Source organism: Hyperoodon ampullatus, assembly GCF_949752795.1.
Source record: "Hyperoodon ampullatus genome assembly, chromosome: 15".
NCBI classification, from domain to species: Eukaryota; Metazoa; Chordata; class Mammalia; order Artiodactyla; family Ziphiidae; genus Hyperoodon; species Hyperoodon ampullatus.
This window is the reverse complement of record NC_136928.1, coordinates 37780091-37802623: the sequence shown is the minus strand read 5'-3', so window position 1 is coordinate 37802623 and position 22533 is coordinate 37780091. Positions and strand designations below refer to the sequence as shown.

General features: G+C 35.2%; 1 protein-coding gene across 4 annotated transcripts in view; it reads left to right on the top strand.

Annotated features, from left to right (window-relative positions):
• The window catches only part of SANBR (SANT and BTB domain regulator of CSR), a gene marked incomplete at both ends in the record, with an annotated part of 69569 nt that overhangs the window by 10441 nt on the left and 36595 nt on the right, over positions 1-22533 (top strand). For 3 of the 4 annotated variants that reach the window (XM_079721470.1, XM_079721469.1, XM_079721468.1), the window contains 7 exons: positions 241-479; positions 3434-3492; positions 4936-5096; positions 8174-8260; positions 9582-9692; positions 12864-12987; positions 15395-15547. In XM_079721470.1, coding sequence (XP_079577596.1) covers positions 241-479; positions 3434-3492; positions 4936-5096; positions 8174-8260; positions 9582-9692; positions 12864-12987; positions 15395-15547 — 934 coding nt within the window. The remainder of the gene's footprint in view (positions 1-240; positions 480-3433; positions 3493-4935; positions 5097-8173; positions 8261-9581; positions 9693-12863; positions 12988-15394; positions 15548-22533) is intronic. The other variant, XM_079721471.1, reaches the window with a different exon arrangement.

Below are 22533 nucleotides of genomic sequence, written 5' to 3'. Positions count from 1 at the left end.
GTAGTAAAAATATTTTTGTTTTATTAAATCAGTAGCTTAACTAAAATTAGTCAATTTTCAGATACAGATCAGGTTAGCAAGACACTTATGAAAACTCCTGAATGTCAAACCCTGTAAAACTGATGTGTAGTTAAAACCTTGAAAAATATCTTGTTCTCATACTTCCAGTAAATGTCAATATTATTGGCTCCTCTTCTAAAATTCTAATAATTTCATTTCTGTGTAACATTTTTTATGAAGGCCAAACATGGTGATCCATGTATGTGATGAAGCAAAAAACTTGAAAGAAGATTTTATTTGCCCACGAGATCTTTTGATATCAGAAATGAAGTACTTTGCTGAATATTTATCTGTGGACGCCCAGCGCTGGGAAGAGGTGGACATTTCAGTTCATTGTGACGTTCACATTTTCAACTGGTTGATAAAATATGTTAAAAGGAACACTGAGGAGAATAAAGATTGTGAGATGCCCACTTTAGGTAAAAGACAATCTATTGCTTATTTTGTAGTGCAATTTTTGTGTCAGCTGGAAGTTGCTTCAGGCCAAACATGAAATGTGGAAAATTGTTCAAACATTAGTATTTATGCTCAGATTAGTAATCACCTTTTAGGAAACTGATACCTCACCCTTTGTACGCCAATTATAGTGAATTTATGGCAACTGGACAGGTCTCTAGATCAGCTATTTTCACTGTATGGTACAGTGACCGACACTGGAGTCCTAAAGATCCTTTTAGAGGATCCACAAGGTCAAGAGAATCTGCTTAATAATGCCAGGATGTTGCTTGTCTTTCTCTCTGTGTTGACATTTGTTCAGATGGTACATAAGTAATGGAGGGTAAAACTGTTGGAGCTTTAGCACACATCAAGGAAGGAGCATCACACTGTATTAGTGGTCACTGTGTTCTTCAACACCATGTGCTCATAGGAAAAAAGAAAACAAAAAAACAGTTTCACTTAAGAATATCCTTGATGAGGCAGTAAAAATTACTAATTTTATTAACTCTTGACTCTTGAGTATACATCGTTTTGATATTCTGTGTAATGACACAGGAAGTGCATTCCTGCTGCACACCAAAGTATGTTGGTTGTCTGAAGGAAAAGCATTTGTACAGTTGCTTGAGTTACAAACTAGCTGCTGTTTTACGAAACCATTTTTACTTGGAAGAACGGCTGACAAGTTATGGTTATTCAGACTTAGGCATTTGGCAGATATTTTCTTTCTTTCTTTCTTTCTCTCTCTCGCTCTCTTTTTTTTTTTTTTTTTTTTGGCCACAGCGTGCAGCTTGCGGGATCTCAGTTCCCTGATCAGGGATTGAACCCAGGCCATGACAGTGAAAGCACAGAATCCTAACCAGTAGGCCACCAGGGAACTCCCCAGACAAATATTTTCTTGAAAATGAATTAAATGAGCCAGTCAATCAAAGGGAAACAACTAACAATATTTGTTGCCAATGATAAAATTCAGGCTTTCAAGTGAGACAAAGTATTGGAATACTTGTATCTGCTTGCATGTGCTTGACACTTCCTCAATATTTAAAGATGTTTCTGATAAGACTGGTGAGATTTTGTGTGTGTGTGTGTATTGTGCAATGAAATGTTTCAACATTTGGAAGATTTGCATAATTCAGTGAACCAATATCTTCCTAATGACCAATGCATGATGTTAAAAAAAATCATGCATGGGTTGAAGGTCCACTCAAAGTACAAGATAAATCAGTGGATTTGAGATAGCAGAATAGGAAAAGTTCATTGATATGATTTCAATTCCCATTGCAACTAACCTTTAAGAAAGACTACTCAGAAATTCAATGTGGAAACATACAAGAATCTAGCTGTCTTCCCTTAAGTCAGACATTGAAGAGATTTATTTAAAAAATGTCAAACAGTGCTATTTTCACTTATTTTTTTGTTTCTATTGGAAAATATAGTTATTTTTCATAAAATATGTTAATATGTAATTAGTTCATTATTTTTAAATGAATATTTTTTTAAATTTCTGTTTTAATTTCCAATATGGTAAATACTGATAGATATAACCCACATAAACAAAAGCTCTCCAGGAATTTCAGTTTTTAAGATTTTTTTAAAGGGGTCTTGAGAGCAAAAGTTTGAGAACCAGTGTTCTAGAGGATCAGAAGACTAATTACTAATTAATCTTTTGGGGGCATTGATTTGTATAGGAAATCACACTGGTGGTTTAATACAGTCTTTCTGTGCACTAGAATTGCAATTTACAGTAGTAGCAAAATATTTCTAGACTCTTGTTAGTAAATAAACCTCTACTGACAGGATATAAGAAGTCTTCTGAGGAACTTCATAATTTAATACATTTTTGTGACCAAATTAATAAAAAAAGTTTCTAATGGTCCTTAAAATTACAAAATTGCTAACTCAAAATTTTCAACCAGTCAGAGCCCAGAGATTCCAGAACATGCAGATATGTATGTGTGAAATAAAAATCAAAATATGTAGAGAGAAAAAAATTACTGTTTGATCTAGTATGTTTAAGAACATAGTACAGGTTAAAAAAGTGGTGCAAAACTGGTCTCTCTGTAATCTTGGACATTAAATCAGTGGCTACAAATGTAAGCTTTTATAAAAGCAATCTTTATTCTAACTAGGAAAACTACCAAAATGCTTAATTAAATTGCTAATAATCCAGACCTTGTGTCTTAACTGGAACGGGTTATATTATAATTTCCTGAGGAACTTTTTCACCAGCTCCTTCTTCCCTTTACCATTGCTCTCTAAGAACCTTTAATCTAAAATTGTTACTTAAGGAAAGATTGGGATTACGTATTTTAATCATTGCCTGCATAGTCCTTTATTTAGGAGGATTGTCTTAGTACTATAATGGTAAAAATCACAGTTTTTTTCTTTTTCTTAAAAATATACCTCATGGGAGATGACTGAGGTTGTTTTACTAAAATGATAGATAGCATCAGCTGGCATCCCCCTTTCCCTGGTTGTGCCTCCGAAGTCTGCCTTTAGGAAGTAATTTTGCATTTCTGCAATAGTAAATTTTATATTATCTTTCAGAATCTTTTAAATTAAGTATTTGTTCTTAACAATCATTTGAACCACATTTGAAGTAGCTTCACTGTCATTTTTGTGTGATGAGTTATGTTCACAACTTTAATTATCTTTTTCCCTGGTTTGGTTAAGGAGGAGTTTGCATATATCATATCTTTAGCTGGAGTCTTTTTACTTGATATGAATCTAATTCCAAGGCAAATTTACTATGCATTTTCTCTATACTGTAAGTTTTAACATTTCATTTTCTTTCTTTCATGTATATAAGCCATAGTAAGGTTTTATTAAATTGTTCTTATTAAAGTAACATCCTCTTTTAAGGTGAGAAGGAGCCTGTTCTAAGGAGATTGAGGTGCAAATCAAAAGGAGAATTTAATTTTTCTCTCTTTTTTTTTAGAGCCAGGAAATGTCATTTCAATTCTTATTTCTTCAGAATTTTTGAAAATGGATTCATTAGTAAGTATTAATAAGAGATTCGAGCTCTTCTATTCATCCATACTTGATTTAACATATAACTTGATGTTTCCTTCAAGTATCTAGAAAATTCTAAGACAACTTCCTGAAGTAGTTGTTAATTCAAGAGTGTGATTCATTAGAATAAACTGCTGGTGTTTGGAGGTACTTTGTTCTATTGGGAAGGCTATTGTTAAGGCTACTGTGTATCATTAGTATATGATGCCTATAAACCAAATAATTTATCCTCAAGGGAGGAGTTAGCTGTTGTATTAGGTGAAACTAAACAGAATTAATTTTACCCCAAAAGGGATTTTGCTCTGAAACCAAATTAAATGAAAATTAATTGGAATACATTTGTTTTACTATTAAAGAAATTGGTTTAAGCATGTTTTACTTATTTGTGTCTTTCATTTATAGTTCAGTGAATTAAGAACAAATACCCAACTACTAAAAAATGTAATTTTGTATGTGTAAACCACATGCTCATGTCTGTTGTTTAAGAATAGTTGATAAAACATAAAAGCATAATATATACATATACATATCAAGCTGTAACATTAAATATATTTGTTTTTCTTCTTTTTCCTTTTATTTAATAAATTTCTTTATTGCTCAAATGTTTTTATATGTTTTTGTGGTTTAAATTAACATTTAAATGAATATTTGCTTTTAACCTCTGGTAAAACTAAGCAGAGCAAAATACCCCTTTGCTGTGTTAACAGATGTGAAGTTTATTTGTTTGAAGTTTTATTAGTTCCCTGTATTCTTTGTACTCCTTAGTCCCTCTCCTTTCAGTTGTTGGTATTTATTGCTTCAGGGGAGGGTTATAGAAAAAAAAGCAGAGACTAAAAGAGTCTCTGAGTTTTGATTTTTGAAATCTAAGCCCTAAAGGATGACTTTTATGCCATAGCAAAATATTTAGAAGAATGCATAGTTAACCATTGCTGGTTTTCCCCAAAACACAAATCTACCTCAAAAAGTAAATAAATACACCTCACAGTGAAGAAAGGGGAAGAAAGTCAGAGAGCAAGCACAACACAACTGAGAAAACCCTGAAGTGACTGAAATTGTGTTTCTGCCACTCAGAGAAACGGAAGCTTAAAATTATCACTAAGTTTAGTTATAGGAAGTCACATATCTTGTACCCTTGAGTTTGTGGACTAAAATTTATATCTGCCACAGTCATGAAAGATGTTCATTACATTATCGTTTGAAATATTCTAAGAAGCGTGAAAATTATTTTTCTAGCTATGTTTGTACAAATTTGACCTGCTAGACCACTTTGGAACAGTGTAGATTAACCCAAATAGGCAGAACTAAGTTATTATGTAGCAATACATGGATTAGGCTTTTAATGAATCTTATCTTTGAAAAGTATTGATAGGACATTATCCTTTATGCTACTATCTTCAATATTCATTTTCTATTGTGTTTTTTGTTTAGGTTGAACAGTGTATTCAGTATTGCCACAAAAATATGAATGCCATAGTAGCTACCCCATGCAACATGAATTGTATTAATGCAAATCTTCTTACACGTATAGCTGATCTATTCACACACAGTGAAGTTGATGATTTAAAGGACAAGAAAGATAAGTTTAGGAGGTAATTTTTAAATTTTAATTTAATTAATTTATTTTTTTAAAACTTTTGGTGACACCGCACAGCATGTGGGTCTTAGTTCCCTGACCACGGATCGAACCTGCACCCCCTGCAGTGGAAGCACAGAGTCTTAACCATTGGATCACCAGGGAAGTCCCTAAATTTAATTTTAATAGTAATGTTCCTCTTAGAAGAAATGTATTATTTCTATTTCATTTTAGTAAAAATTCTATATTTAGAATATATTTAGAAATCTATTTCCATTTATTTATTTATTTATTTTTGCGGTACGTGGGCCTCTCACTGTTGTGGCCTCTCCCGTTGTGGAGCACAGGCTCTGGATGAGCAGTCTCAGCGGCCATGGCTCACGGGCCTAGCCGCTCCACGGCATGTGGGATCTTCCCAGACCGGGGCATGAACCCGTGTCCCCTGCATCAGCAGGCAGACTCTCAACTACTGCGCCACCAGGGAAGCCCTCCATTTTTTTTAAATGAAGTAAAATATATCCTGAGCCAGTGGCTCAGGTAAGAATTAGTAATTAAATTGGTTACTCTGAATAAGGCACATATAAGCAGATTGTGGTAGTGAATTATGTTAAAAATTATTAAGACAGGCCTTAGTATAAAGGGGAAGAGTGGTATGAGATGAGGTCAGCAGCACTTAGGGGCTGTTTAAGTCATAGCAAGGAGTGTATACTTTATTCTAGGTGGAATGGAAGCAGAGGAGTGGCATGATCTGATTTGTTTTTAAGAGCTCAGTCTATTCTGCGTGGAGAATAGACTATAAGAATATAAGAAGCAAGACCTATTAGAAGTCTAGTGCAGCAGTCTAGTGAAATGAAAGGCTTTGGACTAGAATGGAGGCAGGGGAGCTGGAAGGAAGTAGATGGATTCAGAATATGTTAATAGAAAGATTTGACAGATTTTCAAATGGAATGATGTGGGAAGAGAGAAAATATTTTAGGATAATTACTAGGTTTTAAGGTTGAGCAACTAAGTGTGCTAGTGTCATTAATAGGGCAATGACTGGGGTGAGGGGAATCAGGAGACGGGTTTGGGTCTTGTTAAGATTATTTAATATATTTAATATACTTCTTGGACACACAGGTAGGATGTCAAGGAGATAGTTGGATATGTAAGTCTGAAGTTTAGGTCAGAGGTCAGGGCTTAAAATAGAAATATAAGAGTAGGTGAGGTTTGAAACCATGGAAGTGAATGAGATTTCGTAGCAATATCATATGTTCTCCCCTGACTTGCAGTGGCACCTTTACTGTAAATCAGGAGACTGTACATGTGAGGTCTCTTTCTGAATTCTCCATTTTGTTCTGTTCATTTCTTTGTCTGTACTTTTATCAGTAGCACACTGTCTTAAGTACAGTAGCTTTCTAATGTTTCTTGGTATCTAGTAATCTGAATTCTCCAGCTTTGCCTTCCTTCAAGATTGATGTCTTGATCTTTTTTTTTTTTTTTTTTGCGGTACGCGGGCCTCTCACTGTTGTGGCCTCTCCCGTTGCGGAGCACAGGCTCCGGACGCACAGGCTCAGCGGCCATGGCTCACAGGCCTAGCCGCTCCGTGGCATGTGGGATCTTCCCAGACCGGGGCACGAACCCGTGTCCCCTGCATTGGCAGGCGGACACTCATCCACTGCACCACCAGGGAAGCCCTGTCTTGGTCATTTTATATACTTTGCATTTCCACATGAATTTTATAATCAGCCTGCCCATTTTCTCTTCTTTCTCTCTCATACACACACACAACCCTGCAGATTTGAGTGTTAATATTCAACCTGTAGATTTGGAAAGAGACATCTTAATAATATTGAGTCTTTCAGTTCATGAACATGGTATAACACTCCACTTTTTTAGCAATGTTGTATAGTTTTTAGTGAGAGATACTTTTCCTTTTTTAACTAAATTTATTCCTAGGCATTTTGAATTTTTTGTGCTATTGTAAAAGCTATTTTTATTTATTTTATTTTCTAATTGTTAGCAAGAGAGTATTGATAAGGACTGTCTGACGTTTGGAGGTTCAACAAGGGAGGAGCCAGTGAGGAGCCTGAGAAGGAGGAGCCAGGGGGTCAAAGGGAAGGCAAAAGGAAAGAGGGTTTGAAAAAGGAGGAAGTGATTAAGTGGTCAAATGTGTGGAATGCTGCTACCCTGTAGGGTATGATGAGAACAGAAATGTGGCCAATTGGATTTAAACAACTTTTTTCAGATGTTTTGCTCTGAATGATTGCAGAAAAATTCAGCAGTAGCTATTTCAGATAGGTAGGCTCAAGAAAGGATTTTTTTTTTTAAGAAGGGAGATACTAGATTATATTTATATATGCTGATCAGGATGATTCCTTATAGTGGGAGAAATTGATAGTGCAGGGAATTATCTAAGAGTTTAGTCCTTAAGGGGAATGAGACACAGGGGAATTATCCAAGAGCTAAATACTTGAAAATGGAATCAGGATCCTAAATCCAGATTGGCCTTTAATAGCAGACATTACTTGAGAGAAAATGGAGACAGTCAGGGTGTACACTTGGAATTAATGACATACTTAGAAGACTTAAAGTTCATGCAGAACATTATTATATTATGCATAGTAATAAAGTATTAACATTTATTGAATGTTTAATACTGTCTGGCACTCTTTAAAAAAGACTGTCTCATTAACCCTCATAAAATCTTATGCATTTGAAATTACTAGCCCCATTTCATAGATGGAGAAAATAAGGTTCAAAGATGTTAAGTTGCCAAAGATCACATACCAAATTATTGATAGACCCAGGATTGTTAAATTTGCAAAATCCTCGGTCTTGAATATTCCTTAACAAAGGACAAAAAGGGGTAGATATCCATCTGTCTCATTTTTCTTGTGAAAATGGATTCTTGATCAGGCAGTTCTCATTAGTAGGTTTATCTACTTAGAACACTAAATATTTATTATAAATTCCCAAGGAAGGGCTCTTTAAGGATTTATTAGTCTTATTTTCTACGTGTGCAGATAGGTCAGTGTTTATTTTCATCACTGTCAAGTAACTTTAATAAAGTAGATATAAAAAATTAATTTGTTGGTCATTTGTTCTTAATAGTAAACTTTTTTGTAAGAAGATTGAGAGACTATTTGATCCTGAGTACTTGAATCCAGATTCTCAGAATAATGCAGCAACATTATACAGGTACAGTGATATGTTTTTCTTTGGTATGCTATATAATGCAGCTAAATTCTTTAATTTTACTACATTTGAAATTTTCTTCTTGGATGTTTTTGTATCTTCTTTTTTGTTGTTGTTTTTTAATTTTTTAAATTTTAATACAATTTTTATTTTATTTTTAAACTATTTATTTATTTATTTTGGCTGCACCCGGTCTTAGTTGTGGCACATGGGATCTTTAGTTGCAGCATGAGGGATCCTTTAGTTGTGGCATGCAGACTTCTTCAGTTGCGGCATGTGAACTCTTAGTTGTGGCATGCATGTGGGATCTAGTTCCCCGACCAGGGATCGAACCTGGGCCCCCTGCATTGGGAGTGTGAAGTCTTACCCACTGGACCACCAGGGAAGTCCCAAATTTTTTATACAACTTTTAAAGTTTACTTTCCATTTACAGTTATTACACAATACTGGCTATATTCCTTGTGTTGTACAATACATCCTTGAGCCTATCTTATACCCAGTAGTTTGTATCTCCCACTCCCCCACCTCTATTTTGCCCCTCCCTACCCTCTCCCCACTGGTAACCACTAGTCTGTTCTCTATATCTGTGAGTCTGCTTCCTTTTTGTTATATTCACTAGTTTGTTGTATTTTTTAGATTCCACATATAAGTGATAACATATAGCATTTGTCTTTCTCTGTCTGACTTATTTCACTTAGCATAATGCCCTCCAAGTCTATGTATGTTGCTGCAAATGACAAAATTTCATTTTTTATGGCTGAGTAATATTCCAGTGTGTGTGTGTGTGTGTGTGTGTGTGTGTGTATACCACATCTTCTTTATCCATTCATCTGTTGATGGAACTTAGGTTGCTTACATATCTTGGCTATTACAAATAATGCTGCTATGAACATTGGGGGGGTGCATGTAACTTTTTAAATTAGTTTTTTGGGTTTTTTTTTCTTTTTTTGGATATATACCCAGGAGTGGAATGGCTGGGTCATATGGTAGTTCTATTTTTAGTTTTTTTGAGAAACCTCCATACTGTTTCCACAGTGGCAGCACCAATTTACATTCCCACTAACAATGTACAGGGGTTCCCTTTTCTCCACATCCTTGCCAACATTTGTTATTTATGTTCTTTTTGATGATATCCATTCTGATGGATGTGAGGTGATATCTCATCGTGGTCATGATTTTCATTTCCCTGGTGGTTAGATGTTGAATATCTTTTCATGTGCCTTTTGGCCATCTGTATTTCCTCTTTGGAAAAATGTCAATTCAGTTCCTCTGCCCATTTTTTAATCGGGTTGTTTGGTTTTTTGATTGTATCTTTGTGTTATAGATGCTGTTTGTGTAAGAAACTTTTAACAAAAGAAACAGAAAGAAGAATTCCTTGCATTCCTGGAAAAATCAATGTGGATCAACATGGAAATATTATCTACATTCATATAAGGTATAGTGAAAATAAAATACAGCTTTTTAAATGTGAATTAATAGTGTATTTATTAAAAGCAAAACTACTCTTATAAGGAATAGGATAATATCTTTTCTGCAATGATCCAACTTTGATTTAGAAAGGTGCTACTTTCAAAACAAAGTTGTTGTAAAAGCTTTATTTTATCTTGAAAGATATTCTGATCAGTGCCATTAAAATGATTTCTTTTCACTAACAGATTTTAGTTACCTATATAAGTGTTTTTGAGAAGACAACCAAATTTACTTTCAGATAAATTTTGGTGAGTGAGGCAAATTGTCTTTAAAATTGGATTTTTCATAATTTATTCTTCATACTTTGTCAGTATTCCATTAATGCATAGTCCTTTTTAATTCCCCTTTAAGTTCAAAACTAGTTCTCATCCTGAGTTGGGGAGTAGGGAGAGAGTGTTATAAATCGGTATAATGTCTCAGGATAACAAAAACTTTAAAATATATATGTATATTCTCTGACAGAATCCTACTGCTAGGAATTTATTCAGAGAGGTAATGTTGATTTGTGAAAGCACTTAATAAGGACATTTATTGCTCTATATAAATAAGAAAAAGTAAAAAAAACACTCAAATGATTAAGTGAACTAAAATATATCCATAAAATAGTATATCTGTATAAAACACATCTAATCAATTCTTAATATGCAGCCTTTGAGAATGTAAAAGAATACATACTCACACAGAAAATTGTTAGTGGTAAATTAAATAAGAAAAAAAACAGGTTATAAAACAGAACTAGAAACATGTTCACTAAAATGTTAACTGTGGTGTTACCTTTGAGTGATAGTATTATGGATGATTTTCATTTGCTTTTTGCTTTTTTTCCTATATTAAAAATGTACAGTACTTTTACTAAAGAAAAAACCCTACAAATGTTAGATTTCATATTTTAAACATGAAAACAGAAACCCAGAGAAACACATGACATTTGACCCTAGTGTTAATAATAGCACAGTCAACATTAAAATATTTCATTCTTCTCTCCATATAATAAAGGGAATATACATTAGTTATTATAAGCAGTGGGGATTTTTTTTATACTGCAGGTTCTTATTAGTCATCAATTTTATACACATCAGTGTACATGTTAATCCCAGTCGCCCAATTCATCACACCACCATCCCCACCCTCCCCGCGGCTTTCTCCCCTTGGTGTCCATACGTTTGTTCTCTACATCTGTGTCTCAACTTCTGCCCTGCGAACCAGTTCATCTGTACCATTTTCCTAGGTTCCACATACATGCGTTAATATACGATATTTTTTTTTCTCTTTCTGACTTACTTCACTCTGTATGACAGTTTCTAGATCCATCCACGTCTCAACAAATGACCCAATTTCGTTCCTTTTTATGACTGAGTAATATTCCATTGTATATATGTACCACATCTTCTTTATCCATTTGTCTGTCGATGGGCATTTAGGTTGCTTCCATGACCTGGCTATTGTAAATAGTGCTGCAATGAACATTGGGGTGCATGTGTCTTTTTGAATTATGGTTTTCTCTGGGTATATGCCCAGTAGTGGGATTGCTAGATCATATTGTAATTCTATTTTTAGTTTTTTAAGGAACCTCCATACTGTTCTCCATAGTGGCTGTATCAATTTACATTCCCACCAACAGTGCAAGAGGGTTCCCTTTTCTCCACACCCTCTCCAGCATTTGTTGTTTGTAGATTTTCTGATGATGCCCATTCTAACAGGTGTGAGGTGATACCTCATTGTAGTTTTGATTTGCATTTCTCTAATAATTAGTGATGTTGAGCAGCTTTTCATGTGATTTTTGGCCATCTGTATGTCTCCTTGGGAGAAATGTCTATTTAGGTCTTCTGCCCATTTTTGGATTGGGTTGTTTGCTTTTTTAATATTGAGCTGCATGAGCTTTTTATATATTTTGTAGATTAATCCTTTGTCCGTTGATTCGTTTGCAAATATTTTCTCCCATTCTGAGGGTTGTCTTTTCGTCTTGTTTATGGTTTCCTTTGCTGTGCAAAAACTTTTAAGTTTCATTAGGTCCCATTTGTTTTTATTTCCGTTACTCTAGGAGGTGGATCAAAAAAGATCTTGCTGTGATTTATGTCAAAGAGTGTTCTTCCTATGCTTTCCTCTAAGAGTTTTATAGTGTCATGATCTTACATTTAGGTCTCTAATCCATTTTGAGTTTATTTTTGTGTATGGCGTTAGGGAGTGCTCTAATTTCATTCTTTTACATGTAGCCGTCCAGTTTTCCCAGCACCACTTATTGAAGAGACTGTCTTTTCTCCATTGTATATCCTTGCCTCCTTTATCAAATTTTATACTTGTTTATCTTGAGACTTGATTTACCTTTTGAAAATTACTTCCATTTTGACGGCAATAACTATTAACATTACTGTGTGAATAAATGGATATTAACTTCAACATCCAGTTTTGTTGTTTTATTCAAAGTATTTTCCTGCAAGTCAGCTGTTGATGACATTTTTCAAAAATGTCTTTAACTTAAAACAGATGTAATTTCTAATAACATGATGGCATTTTGTTATTTATTGAACTAAGGACAAAAATAACAAAAGTTCAAAATGATTGGGGACTTAGACAAAAATAGGAACCTCTTACATATGACCATAGCAAATGGAGTTATAAGCCTTGCCTGTTTTTTATAAGTTTATATCACATAACTTAAAAATGTTTTATTACCAAGACCTGATTTTTCATTACTTTATTACTCAACTACTAGAAAATGCCTTGTGAAAATAATATAAAGAACTAATACATTAATTGAATGTTTAGAATCACCAATAATTAATAACTTATTTTATAATATGTACAATTAGAATAAAAGGTTCCATTTAGCAACATAAGCCTAAGTCCCAACTGTTAGCCTGCTCAAACTATATTTAATTTATAACCCTTTGTCTAGCATAGGAAAATAATTTGGCATTCAGCCTGTCACAACTTTTTCTGTTGTCCACAGGAAAAAAAAAGAATAAACAAACTCCCAAATGAAAGTTTATCTACCATTCAGTGTTGTCCATTCCACAGCCATCTTTTGGGAAATGTTCTTGGAAATATGTCACAAATTTTAAAATATTTGTTTGAACTAAATTGTTTATATTGCTTGTGTGTAAAATAATATAACAACTGAGGCTCTTTTCCCCAGAGATAAGACTTGGGATGTTCATGAGTATTTGAATAGTCTTTCTGAAGAATTAAAATCTTGGAGAGATGTATATTGGCGCTTGTGGGGAACAGTCAACTGGCTAACTTGTTCAAGATGTTATCAGGTGAGTTTTGTCTTTTTTTAATATCCTGCTCTGCAAACATTGAGAGCAGGCTCTTTTGATATATGTTGTTTAATTAGGGTGTGTTTGTACAATATCTGACATCTTTTTAAGAAACTAGTGTCAAAACGATGGTGCTGTTAAACATTGCTTGCATCTGACTTCATTTCTCATACTATGGTTCTTCCTCTTTTTTATTTCCATTGCTGAAACAATCAATTACTTGATGAATTTTTATAAAATCAACAGGTTTTAAGTGATCAGATCCCTTTTTTTAATGGAAAAAAATAACAGAATTCTCACTGCCTTTCATTATTTCCAGCCAAACTGTTTCTCTGTTAGCCCATAAATTTCTTTAGAAATTCAGAAACACCCTTGCAGATAGGATACTATTGAGATACGCCCTTCTTGTTAAAATAATTGTGTTACCAGAAAGGTTTTGTTCATTTTCTTCTAAATGAAGTCTATCATAAAAGCACAAGAAAGCTTGCTATTTGAAGGTACCTATAATAAATCCTTTTCTAGAATAAATAGATCTTTATTGGTCACAGTCATTCCAAATTAGTTTTATGTATAAATCCAGAGTGTTCTACATAAAATTTTTTTTGAATCCCTCAGGTCTCCCAGCCCCCAGTTCTTTTCCTCTCTCACTTGGGTAATTATTTTCAGTAGAAGGAAGGAAGAGCAGTAGACTCCCTATGTCCCCACAATTTTTAAAACCTTGATTTATTGAAGTATAATTTCCATACAGTAAAATTTATCCTTTTGTGAGGTTTGACAAACTCATACAGTCATGTAACTACCACCACAATCAAAACATAGACCACTTCTGTAAGCCTAAAAAATTCCCTCGTGCCCTTTTTTAGTCAATTCCTTCTTCCACCCCAGGCTCTGACAACCACTGTTCTGTTTACTGTCTCTATAGTTTTGACTTTTCCAGAATGTCATATAAATAGAATCATACAGTTTTAGCTTTTTGAGTCTAGCTTCTTTTACTTAGGAAAATGGATTTGAAATTTATTCACATTGTTGTATCTATCAATTTGTTCCTTTTTAGCCTTAGATAGTAGTCCATCATATGAATATATCCCAGTATGTTTATCCACTTACCAGCGAAGGACGGTAGGTGTTTCTTAGTTTGGGGCCATTATGAAGAAAGCATCTATAAACATTCCCATACAGGCTTTCATGTGAATATGTTTCTCTTGGGTAGTTACCTAGAAGTAGGATCGCTGGATTGATGGTAAATGTAAGCTTAACATTTACCATGCCTAACAGTTTCCCAAAGTCCCTGAACCACTTTGCATTCCTTCCAGCTATGTATGGGAGTTCCAGTTGCCCCACATCTTCACTAGCACTTGATATTGTCAGGTTGGTTTTTTGGTGTGGTTTTTTTTTTTTTTAACTTAATAGCTATGTAGTGGTCCTCCCCACAATGGAGTGTCGCTAATAATCAAGGATATCAGGCTTCTAAAACCTGACTTGTTTAGCATGTCAGAACGCAGAAAATTTGAAGGATTTTTTTCTCTTCTTCATAGGAAATTGAGTCTTGATTTATAATATTTAATATTTTACTATGGAGAGTTCATAAACTCATAAAATAGTTTGTATGCAAAACACTTTGTATGAGTGTGCACCTTATAGCTTTTATCAGATGCAGAAAATTTTAATTAAAAACTATTATTTGAAAATCATAATTGGAACTAACAACTAAGAATTCTGAATTATAGACTATCCTTTCTTGCTTTTGTGTTCAGGATCTTTTTATTTTCTTTAAATTATCTTACCAACTTATAAATGTATCTGAAACATGACTATTCATTTTACAATTAAACTTTGATAAGATTTTCACCAGTGATTCAAGGTTACTCCATAGTTGTCACTAATACTGATGCTAAGTATTTACCTTAAAAAATACGTCAAAGAATAAGTGAGGCAAATTTTTATTTAATTTTTTCCATTGGAAAACCTCTTATGTGATTGGCCAATTATAAAATTAGATGTACACCAAGATCAATTTAACTCATCTGAACTTAAATAGTTTTTGATTTTGTTTTTTAATAACTTTATTGAGGTATAATTACGTGCCATAAAAATCACTCACTTTAAGTGTACAATTTACTAATTTTTAATAAATTTACAGAGTTGTGCAACCATCACCACCATCCAACTTTAGTACATTTCCATCACCCCAAAAAAGATCCCTCATATCCATTTGCTGCCATTCCCCAACCCCGTCTCACTTTTAACACCAGGCAACCACAAATCTGCCTTGTGTCTCTAGAGATTTGCCTTTTCTGTACATTTTATGTGATGGAACATACAGTATGTGGTCTTGAGTGAAGTATTTTTGAGATATATAATTTCATTGTGGGAATAATACTTGATTTTACATATTTCTTTTATTCAGGCTTTTCTGTGTATAGAGTTTTCACATTGTCAATATCACTCAGAAACAGTGATTTATCCTACTGCAGGAAGTTCACTAAGTTCTGTTGGCACTGGAATCTATCCCTGCTGTAACCAAAAGGTTCTTCGGTTTGACCCCACTCAGCTTACAAAGGTAAATTTTGAATGTTGCCTTTTGTAATTACAGCACTCACTAACACTTCGTATTTAAGGCTTTTCCTCCTTTATTGTTTTTAAAATGTAAATATACATTCATGTAGAAAAGACTTAAAGCAATGCTTAGGTAAGTATAGTAAAAAATAGAAATCTCTTCACACCACTCCCTCATTCTACATCTCTTCTTAGAGGTAACCACTGTTCACAGTTCCTTTCAGACCTTGTTTTATACGTTTCAGGCACAAACTATATGTTGTTTTTCATTCTGGAAATAGGATCAGACTATTCATGTTATTCTTTAGTTTGCCTTTTTCACTCAATAATATAATTAGGTCATCATTCTGTGTAATATTAACTGCTGTTTAATACTCCAAGCTGTGCATATTTCACAATTTATTTAACCAGTCTCCTATTGATGAACATTTAGGTTGTTTCCAGATTAATAATATTACAGTGTTTCAGTGAACATCCTTGCACATATATCTTGGTGCAATATATGAGTATTGCTCTAGGTTAGAGTCCTTGATCACTAACATTCTTGAAAATGTTATGTAATTAAGTTTCGCGAGTGGACGAAAGGAACCTTTAGGTCTTCATCATCATCATCCATACAGTAAATATTTATGAAGTGCCAAAGTTGTGTTGCAGACTGTGCAAGGCAGAGAGTAGTGTGTAAAACTGGGTAGTTTCTGCCTCCATGGAGCTTACAGTTCAGGCAATAATGTCAAAAAGGGGGAAAAAGCAGGCAAAGGAATGTTTGAAGAATTTCTGTAATAGGCTGGTTTGATCTGGACCTTGAAGTCAAGGAAAGCCTCCCTCCGTAAGGAGTTGGCATAGAGATCTGAAAGGTGGGTAGGAGTATGTGAAGCGAAGAGGAAGGGAAAGAGTACTTTGTTCAGAACAGCAAGGCCAAAAGGAACACAGTGGGTAAATGAGACTGAAAGAAACCGTGCCTGTTGTAAAAAACATGCATGGCTGAAGACAGGGCTGGAGAGGTCAGTAGGTGTCAGCCATGCAGGGGCAGGACCTCCTAGGCTGTGCTTTAGTTTCTTCTTTATTTCAGATTTTGAAAATATCAGTTGTGTGTGGAGAATGGCTTAGGGAATAGTCACTGGAGTCAGGTACAAGGGGAACTATCAGAGTAGTCTTAGGGAGATGATGGTGACTTGGACTAGGGCAGTGGAGACAAAGAGAAATGGATGAATTCAGTATTTAGGAAGTAAAACTGAATTGACCTGTTGGATTATTTCACAGAGGGGATTGGAGGAGTCAAGGATGACTCAGTTTCTTGCTTCTGCTACTGGATAGATGGTGGTGCTGTTCACTGAGGGGGAAAACAACAGAGGGATCAGGTTTGGAGAGGAGCTCATGAGTTCTGTTTTGGACATTTTGAGTTTGAGGTACTTTATGAGATAACCAGGCAAAGAGTGTTAGATACGTGGGTTTTGGTGCTTAGAGAGTGGCTAGGCTATAGATAATAATTTCTAAGTCTTGCAAATAAGTGATAATTGAAGCCAGCAGGTATAGGTGAGCATAAGAGCAGAGGGTCTACAACAGAGCCTAGAGAAACTCCAACATTTATTGGCTGGATAGAGAAGCATGATCCTGCAAAGGAGAATGATCAGGAGGGGACAGAGTAAACCAAGAATGTTGTCATGAAAGTCAAGGGAGCAGTATTTGAAGATGGAGAGAGTATCCATGAAGCCAATTATTGCTAAGAGGTCAATAAAATAATGAAAGAAATGTGTCTTTGGCTTTGGTGACCTGGAATTCTTAAGTGCGAAGAACCGTTTTGGTGGAGTGCTAGATTCAGAAACCAGATTAGTATGGGTTGGAAACAGTGTGATTAACAACTCTTTTGGGAAATTTGAGAAAGGGAGAAGATGGATCAATAATTAGGTTATGGATATTTATTGTTTCTGTCTTTTTAAAAGAAATTTTATTGGAGTACAGTTGATTTACAGTGTTGTGTTAGTTTCAGATGTATAGCAAAGTGAATCAGTTATGCATATACATGTATCTGCTCTTTTTTAGATTCTTTCCCCATATAGGTCATTACAGAGTTTTGTTTTTTAATATTTATTTATTTGGCTGTGCTGGGTCTTAGCATGCAGGATCTTTGTTGCCACATATGGGATCTTTTAGTTGTGGCATGCAGAATCTTTGTTGCAGCATACGAGGTCTAGTTCCCTGACCAGGGATAGAACACGGGCCCCCTGCATTGGGAGCATGGGATCTTAACCATTGGACCACCAGGAAAGTCCCATTACAGAGTATGGAGTAAAGTTCCCTGTGCTATACAGTAGGTCCTTATTAGTTATCTATTTTATATATAGTAGTGTGTATATGTCAGTCCCGATATCCATTTTCTCCATCTGTGACTCTATTTCTGTTTTGTAAATAAGTTCATTTATACCATTTTTTTAGATTCAACTTATAAACAATATCATATGATATTTGTTTTTCTTTGTCTGACTTACTTCACTCGGTGTGACAATCTCTAGGTCCATCCATGTTGCTGCAAATGGCATTATCTTCTTCTTTTTTATGGCTGAGTAATATTCCATTGTATATATGTACCACATCTTCTTTATCCATTCGTCTTTTGATGGACATTTAGGTTGCTTCCATGTCTTGGCTATTGTAAATAGTGCTGCAATGAACATTGGGGTGCGTGTAATCTTTTCGAATTATGGTTTTCTCTGGGTATATGCCCACAAGTGGGATTGCTGGGTCATATGGTAGCTCTATATTTAGTTTTTTAAGGAACCTCCATACTGCTCTCCATAATGGTTGTACCAATTTATGTTGCCACCAACAGTGTAGGAGGGTTTCCTTTTCTCCACACCCTCTCCAGCATTTATTGTGTGTAGATTTTTTGAGGATGGGCGTTCTGACCCATGTGAGGTAATGCCTCATTGTAGTTTTGATTTGTGTTTCTCTAATAATTAGTGATGTTGAGCATCTTTTCATGTGCTTTTTGGCCATCTGTATGTCTTTTTTGGAGAAATGTCTATTTAGATCTTCCATTTTTTTCTTTTTTTAAAAAATATTTTTATTTTTTCCATTCTTTTTCAAATTCTTTTCCCATTTAGGTTATTACAGAATACTGAGCAGAGTTCCCTGTGCTATACAGTAGGTTCTTGTTGGTTGTCTATTTTATTTTATTTTATTTTTTTATTTATTTATTTTGCGGTACGCGGGCCTCTCACTGTTGTGGCCTCTCCCGTTGTGGAGCACAGGCTCCGGACGCACAGGCTCAGAGGCCATGGCTCATGGGCCTAGCTGCTCCGCGGCATGTGGGATCTTCCCGGACCGGGGCACGAACCCGCATCCCCTGCATTGGCAGGTGGACTCTCAACCACTGCGCCACCAGGGAAGCCCTGTCTATTTTATTTTTACTTTCTTTCTTTTTTTTTTAATTGAAGTATAGTTGATTTACAATGTTGTACCAATCTCTGCTGTACAGCAAAGTGACTCAGTTATACACATATATACATTCTTTTTTAAATATTCTTTTCCATTATGGTTTGTCACAAGATATTGAATATAGTTCCCTGTGCTATACATTAGGACCTTGTTGTTGGTTATCTATTTTAAATACAGCAGTGTGTACACTTCTGCCCATTTTTTGATTAGGTTTTTTGCTTTTTTTGATATTGAGCTGCATGAGCTGTTTGTGTATTTGGGAGATTAGTCCCTTGTCTGTCTCATCATTTGCAAATATTTTCTCCCATTCTGTGGGTTGTCTTTTTGTTTTGTTTATAGCTTCCTTTGCTGTGCAAAAGCTTTTAAATTTAATTAGGTCCCATTTGTTTATTTTTGTTTTTATTTTCATTTTCATTACTCTAGGAGGTGGATCAAAAATGTTATTGCTGCGATTTATGTTAGGGAGTGTTCTGCTTATGTTTTCCTCTAAGAGTTTCATAGTATCTGGCCTTACATGTAGGTTTTTAATCCATTTTGAGTGTATTTTTGTGTATGGTGTTAGAGAATGTCCTAATTCCATTCTTTCACATGTAGCTGTCCAGTTTTCCCAGCACCACTTATTGAAGAGACTGTAGGAGAGACATTTTTAAAAGTCAGTAAGAAGGATCCAGTTGAGGAGGAGAGATTGATAGTACAGGGTTTATGAGGAGGCAGGATAAGGTGCAATTTTAAGCACATATGGCAGTATTCGTTTAGAGAGGAGGAAGGGCAGCCCCTCTATTATAACAGGAGAGAAGAGTAGGATGGTTGCAGATAATAGTAAAATTGTGTTTTTGTCATTTGGATGATAAGTTGTTCTGACCTATTGTCTTTTCTGTTCTCTGTAAAGTAAAAGGTAAAGTCATCTGCTAAGAATGAGGGGGAAGGGACTTCCCTGGTGGTCCAGTGGTAAAGAATCCGCCTTACAATGCAGGGGAGGCGGGTTCGATCCCTGGTCAGGGAACTAAGAACCCAAATGCTGCAGGGCAGCCAAGCCCACGTGCCACAACTGCTGAGCTCACGCACCTCACCTAGAGCCTGCGTGCCGCAAACTACAGAGCCCACGTGCTCTGGAGCCCACGCACCACAACTAGAGAGAGAAAACCCACACGCCATAACTAGAGAGAAGCCTGCGCACCACAACAAAGATCCCAAGTGCAGCAACTAAGACCCGAGGCAGCCAAAAAATAAAAATAAATAAAAATAAATAAATAAATGAATAATAAATCTTAAAAAAAAAAAGAATTCTTTATTAAAAAAAAAAAAGAATGAGGGGGAAGAGGGAAGGGTCCAAGGTTTGAAAGAAGTACCAAAGGTTTGAAATAGTCTTTTTGGAGACCAGGAGAGTGAATTTTCCAAAGAAATCTTGTAGGTTATTAGGCAGTTTGAAAGGCCTTTGGAGATTAGTGATCATGAATTTACAGTGAAATCCAACATGCCTTTTTATATCACTCTCTCCAGCAGTCCTTAGCTGCTTGAGTGCAGGCATGGAGAAAGTAGGTATTTGAGCTCATCCCAATGAGTATAATGAAATTTAGGGGCAAGGAATTTGGAGTGTTAGCCATAAATGTTATTAAAATGATGGATCATGAAATTTAAGCTGGATTAGGGAATTTGTTATATTTACGATCAATTAGTTTTGATTAGTCAGAAATTTTATTGGTGAAGCAATAAATAGGTTACCCTTATAATGTTCATGTTTGTGTTTAAAGTTTTAGATAATGCTTTTCATACAAAGCTATTTAAATGGGGCATGAGACTTTAAGCAAAATGGGGTTCGCTTTGATAGGCCCAAGATAATTGCATTAATTCATGATTATTGTTATGTTTTTGCAGTAACATGATTTAATCATTGCATTTCTTTATGGTCAAACTTCTATCTTAACTGTCACATTTATATCACTTTGAACAATATTTCTAAGAGTTGTATCTCTTTGGCTTTTTGTTGTGTATTTACTGGTTGTATTGACTACTGATATTCCATTCATTGTGAGAGGATTCAGGAATAAATAGCAGCTAAATTGTATTTTAAGTCTGGTGTGCAACATCATGGATATTGATTTAAGTGATTTCTTATACTAAGTGAAATATAAATAGCTCATTTGGTGAGTTATATTTCCAGTAATGGCAGACTAAGTAATTCAGACTAATCCTCCCATCAAAAGGTAACTAAAAAAAGAAGTATGAAATATAAATGTAAAGATTATATTAAAAGCATCAAAGAGCTAATGGGGAATTAGTGTTAAGATATAAGAGATGATGGGAACCCAAAGAAGTGAGCCAGCACTTAGGGCCATTTTTGTCCTGGAGGTGATGACCAAACTGAAAGAGACAGCTGAGAGTCTGGGCTGAGCTTTTGGTGCCTATCAGGATTTGGGGGAATAGTTAGGATCCAGTAGTTAGGATGCCAAGAATGGGGACATTAATGAATAACATCCCCGACCCTACACTTTGTGTTGGTATGCCAAAGAAAATAAGAGGAAATGAGAAGCAAACCTTCCCTTGATTGAATAGCAACCTGGTTTTGATTTATTTGGGTAGCCTAAGAAATTCAGACCCTGATCTTGGGTTAAGGTAATCCTGGATTGCCATGGTCCCCAGGCATCTGGCAAAAGCAGTAAACATCCTCTTTGAAGAAAGAGAACATTATTCTATACCTCAAATTATTTCTACAAAAAATTTTTTAAACAAAATATTCAGCATACAAAGATAACCTGACATAGATGAAAATAAGTTACCAAGAATGGGAACAGCAAAACTTAGACAACAAAAATAAATGACAGAGAACTCACATATTGGAATTACCGACACATAATAAGATTACGAGTTTAAGTTGATAGAAGCCAAGTTCAGAAATTTTTGACAGGGAATTATAAACTATAAAAAGTGACAAAGAGGGACTTCTCTGGTGGTCCAATAGCTAAGATTCCACGCTCCCAATGCAGGGGGCCTGGGTTCGATCCCTGGTCAGGGAACTAGATCCCACATGCCTCAACTAAGAGTTCACATGGACGCAACTAAAGATCCCGCATGCAGCAACTGAAAAGATTCCACATGCCACAACTAAGACCCAGCACAGCCAAATAAATAAATAAATATTTTTTTAAAAAAGTGACAGTTTAAATAAAAACAAATAGAAATGCTACTACTGAAAAACGTAATAACAAATTTAAGATCAGTGGCAAATTTAACAGCAACTTAGTTATAGCTGAAAAATTAGTAAAATGAAAGATAAAAGTCAGAAGAAACTATCCAGAATGAAGCACAGACAGACAAAATTATGAGAAATATAAAAGAAAGTAAGAGACCTAAAGAGTACATGTCTAATATTTTTTAACTGTAAAGTAAACATAAATTTGTCATCTTTTTTTTTTTTTTTGGTTGCATTGGGCCTCCGTTGCTATGCACAGGCTTTCTCTAGTTGCGGCGAGCGGGGGCTACTCTTTGTTGTGGTACATGGATTTCTCAATGCGGTGGCTTCTCTTGTTGCAGAGCACGGGCTCTAGGCGCGCAGGC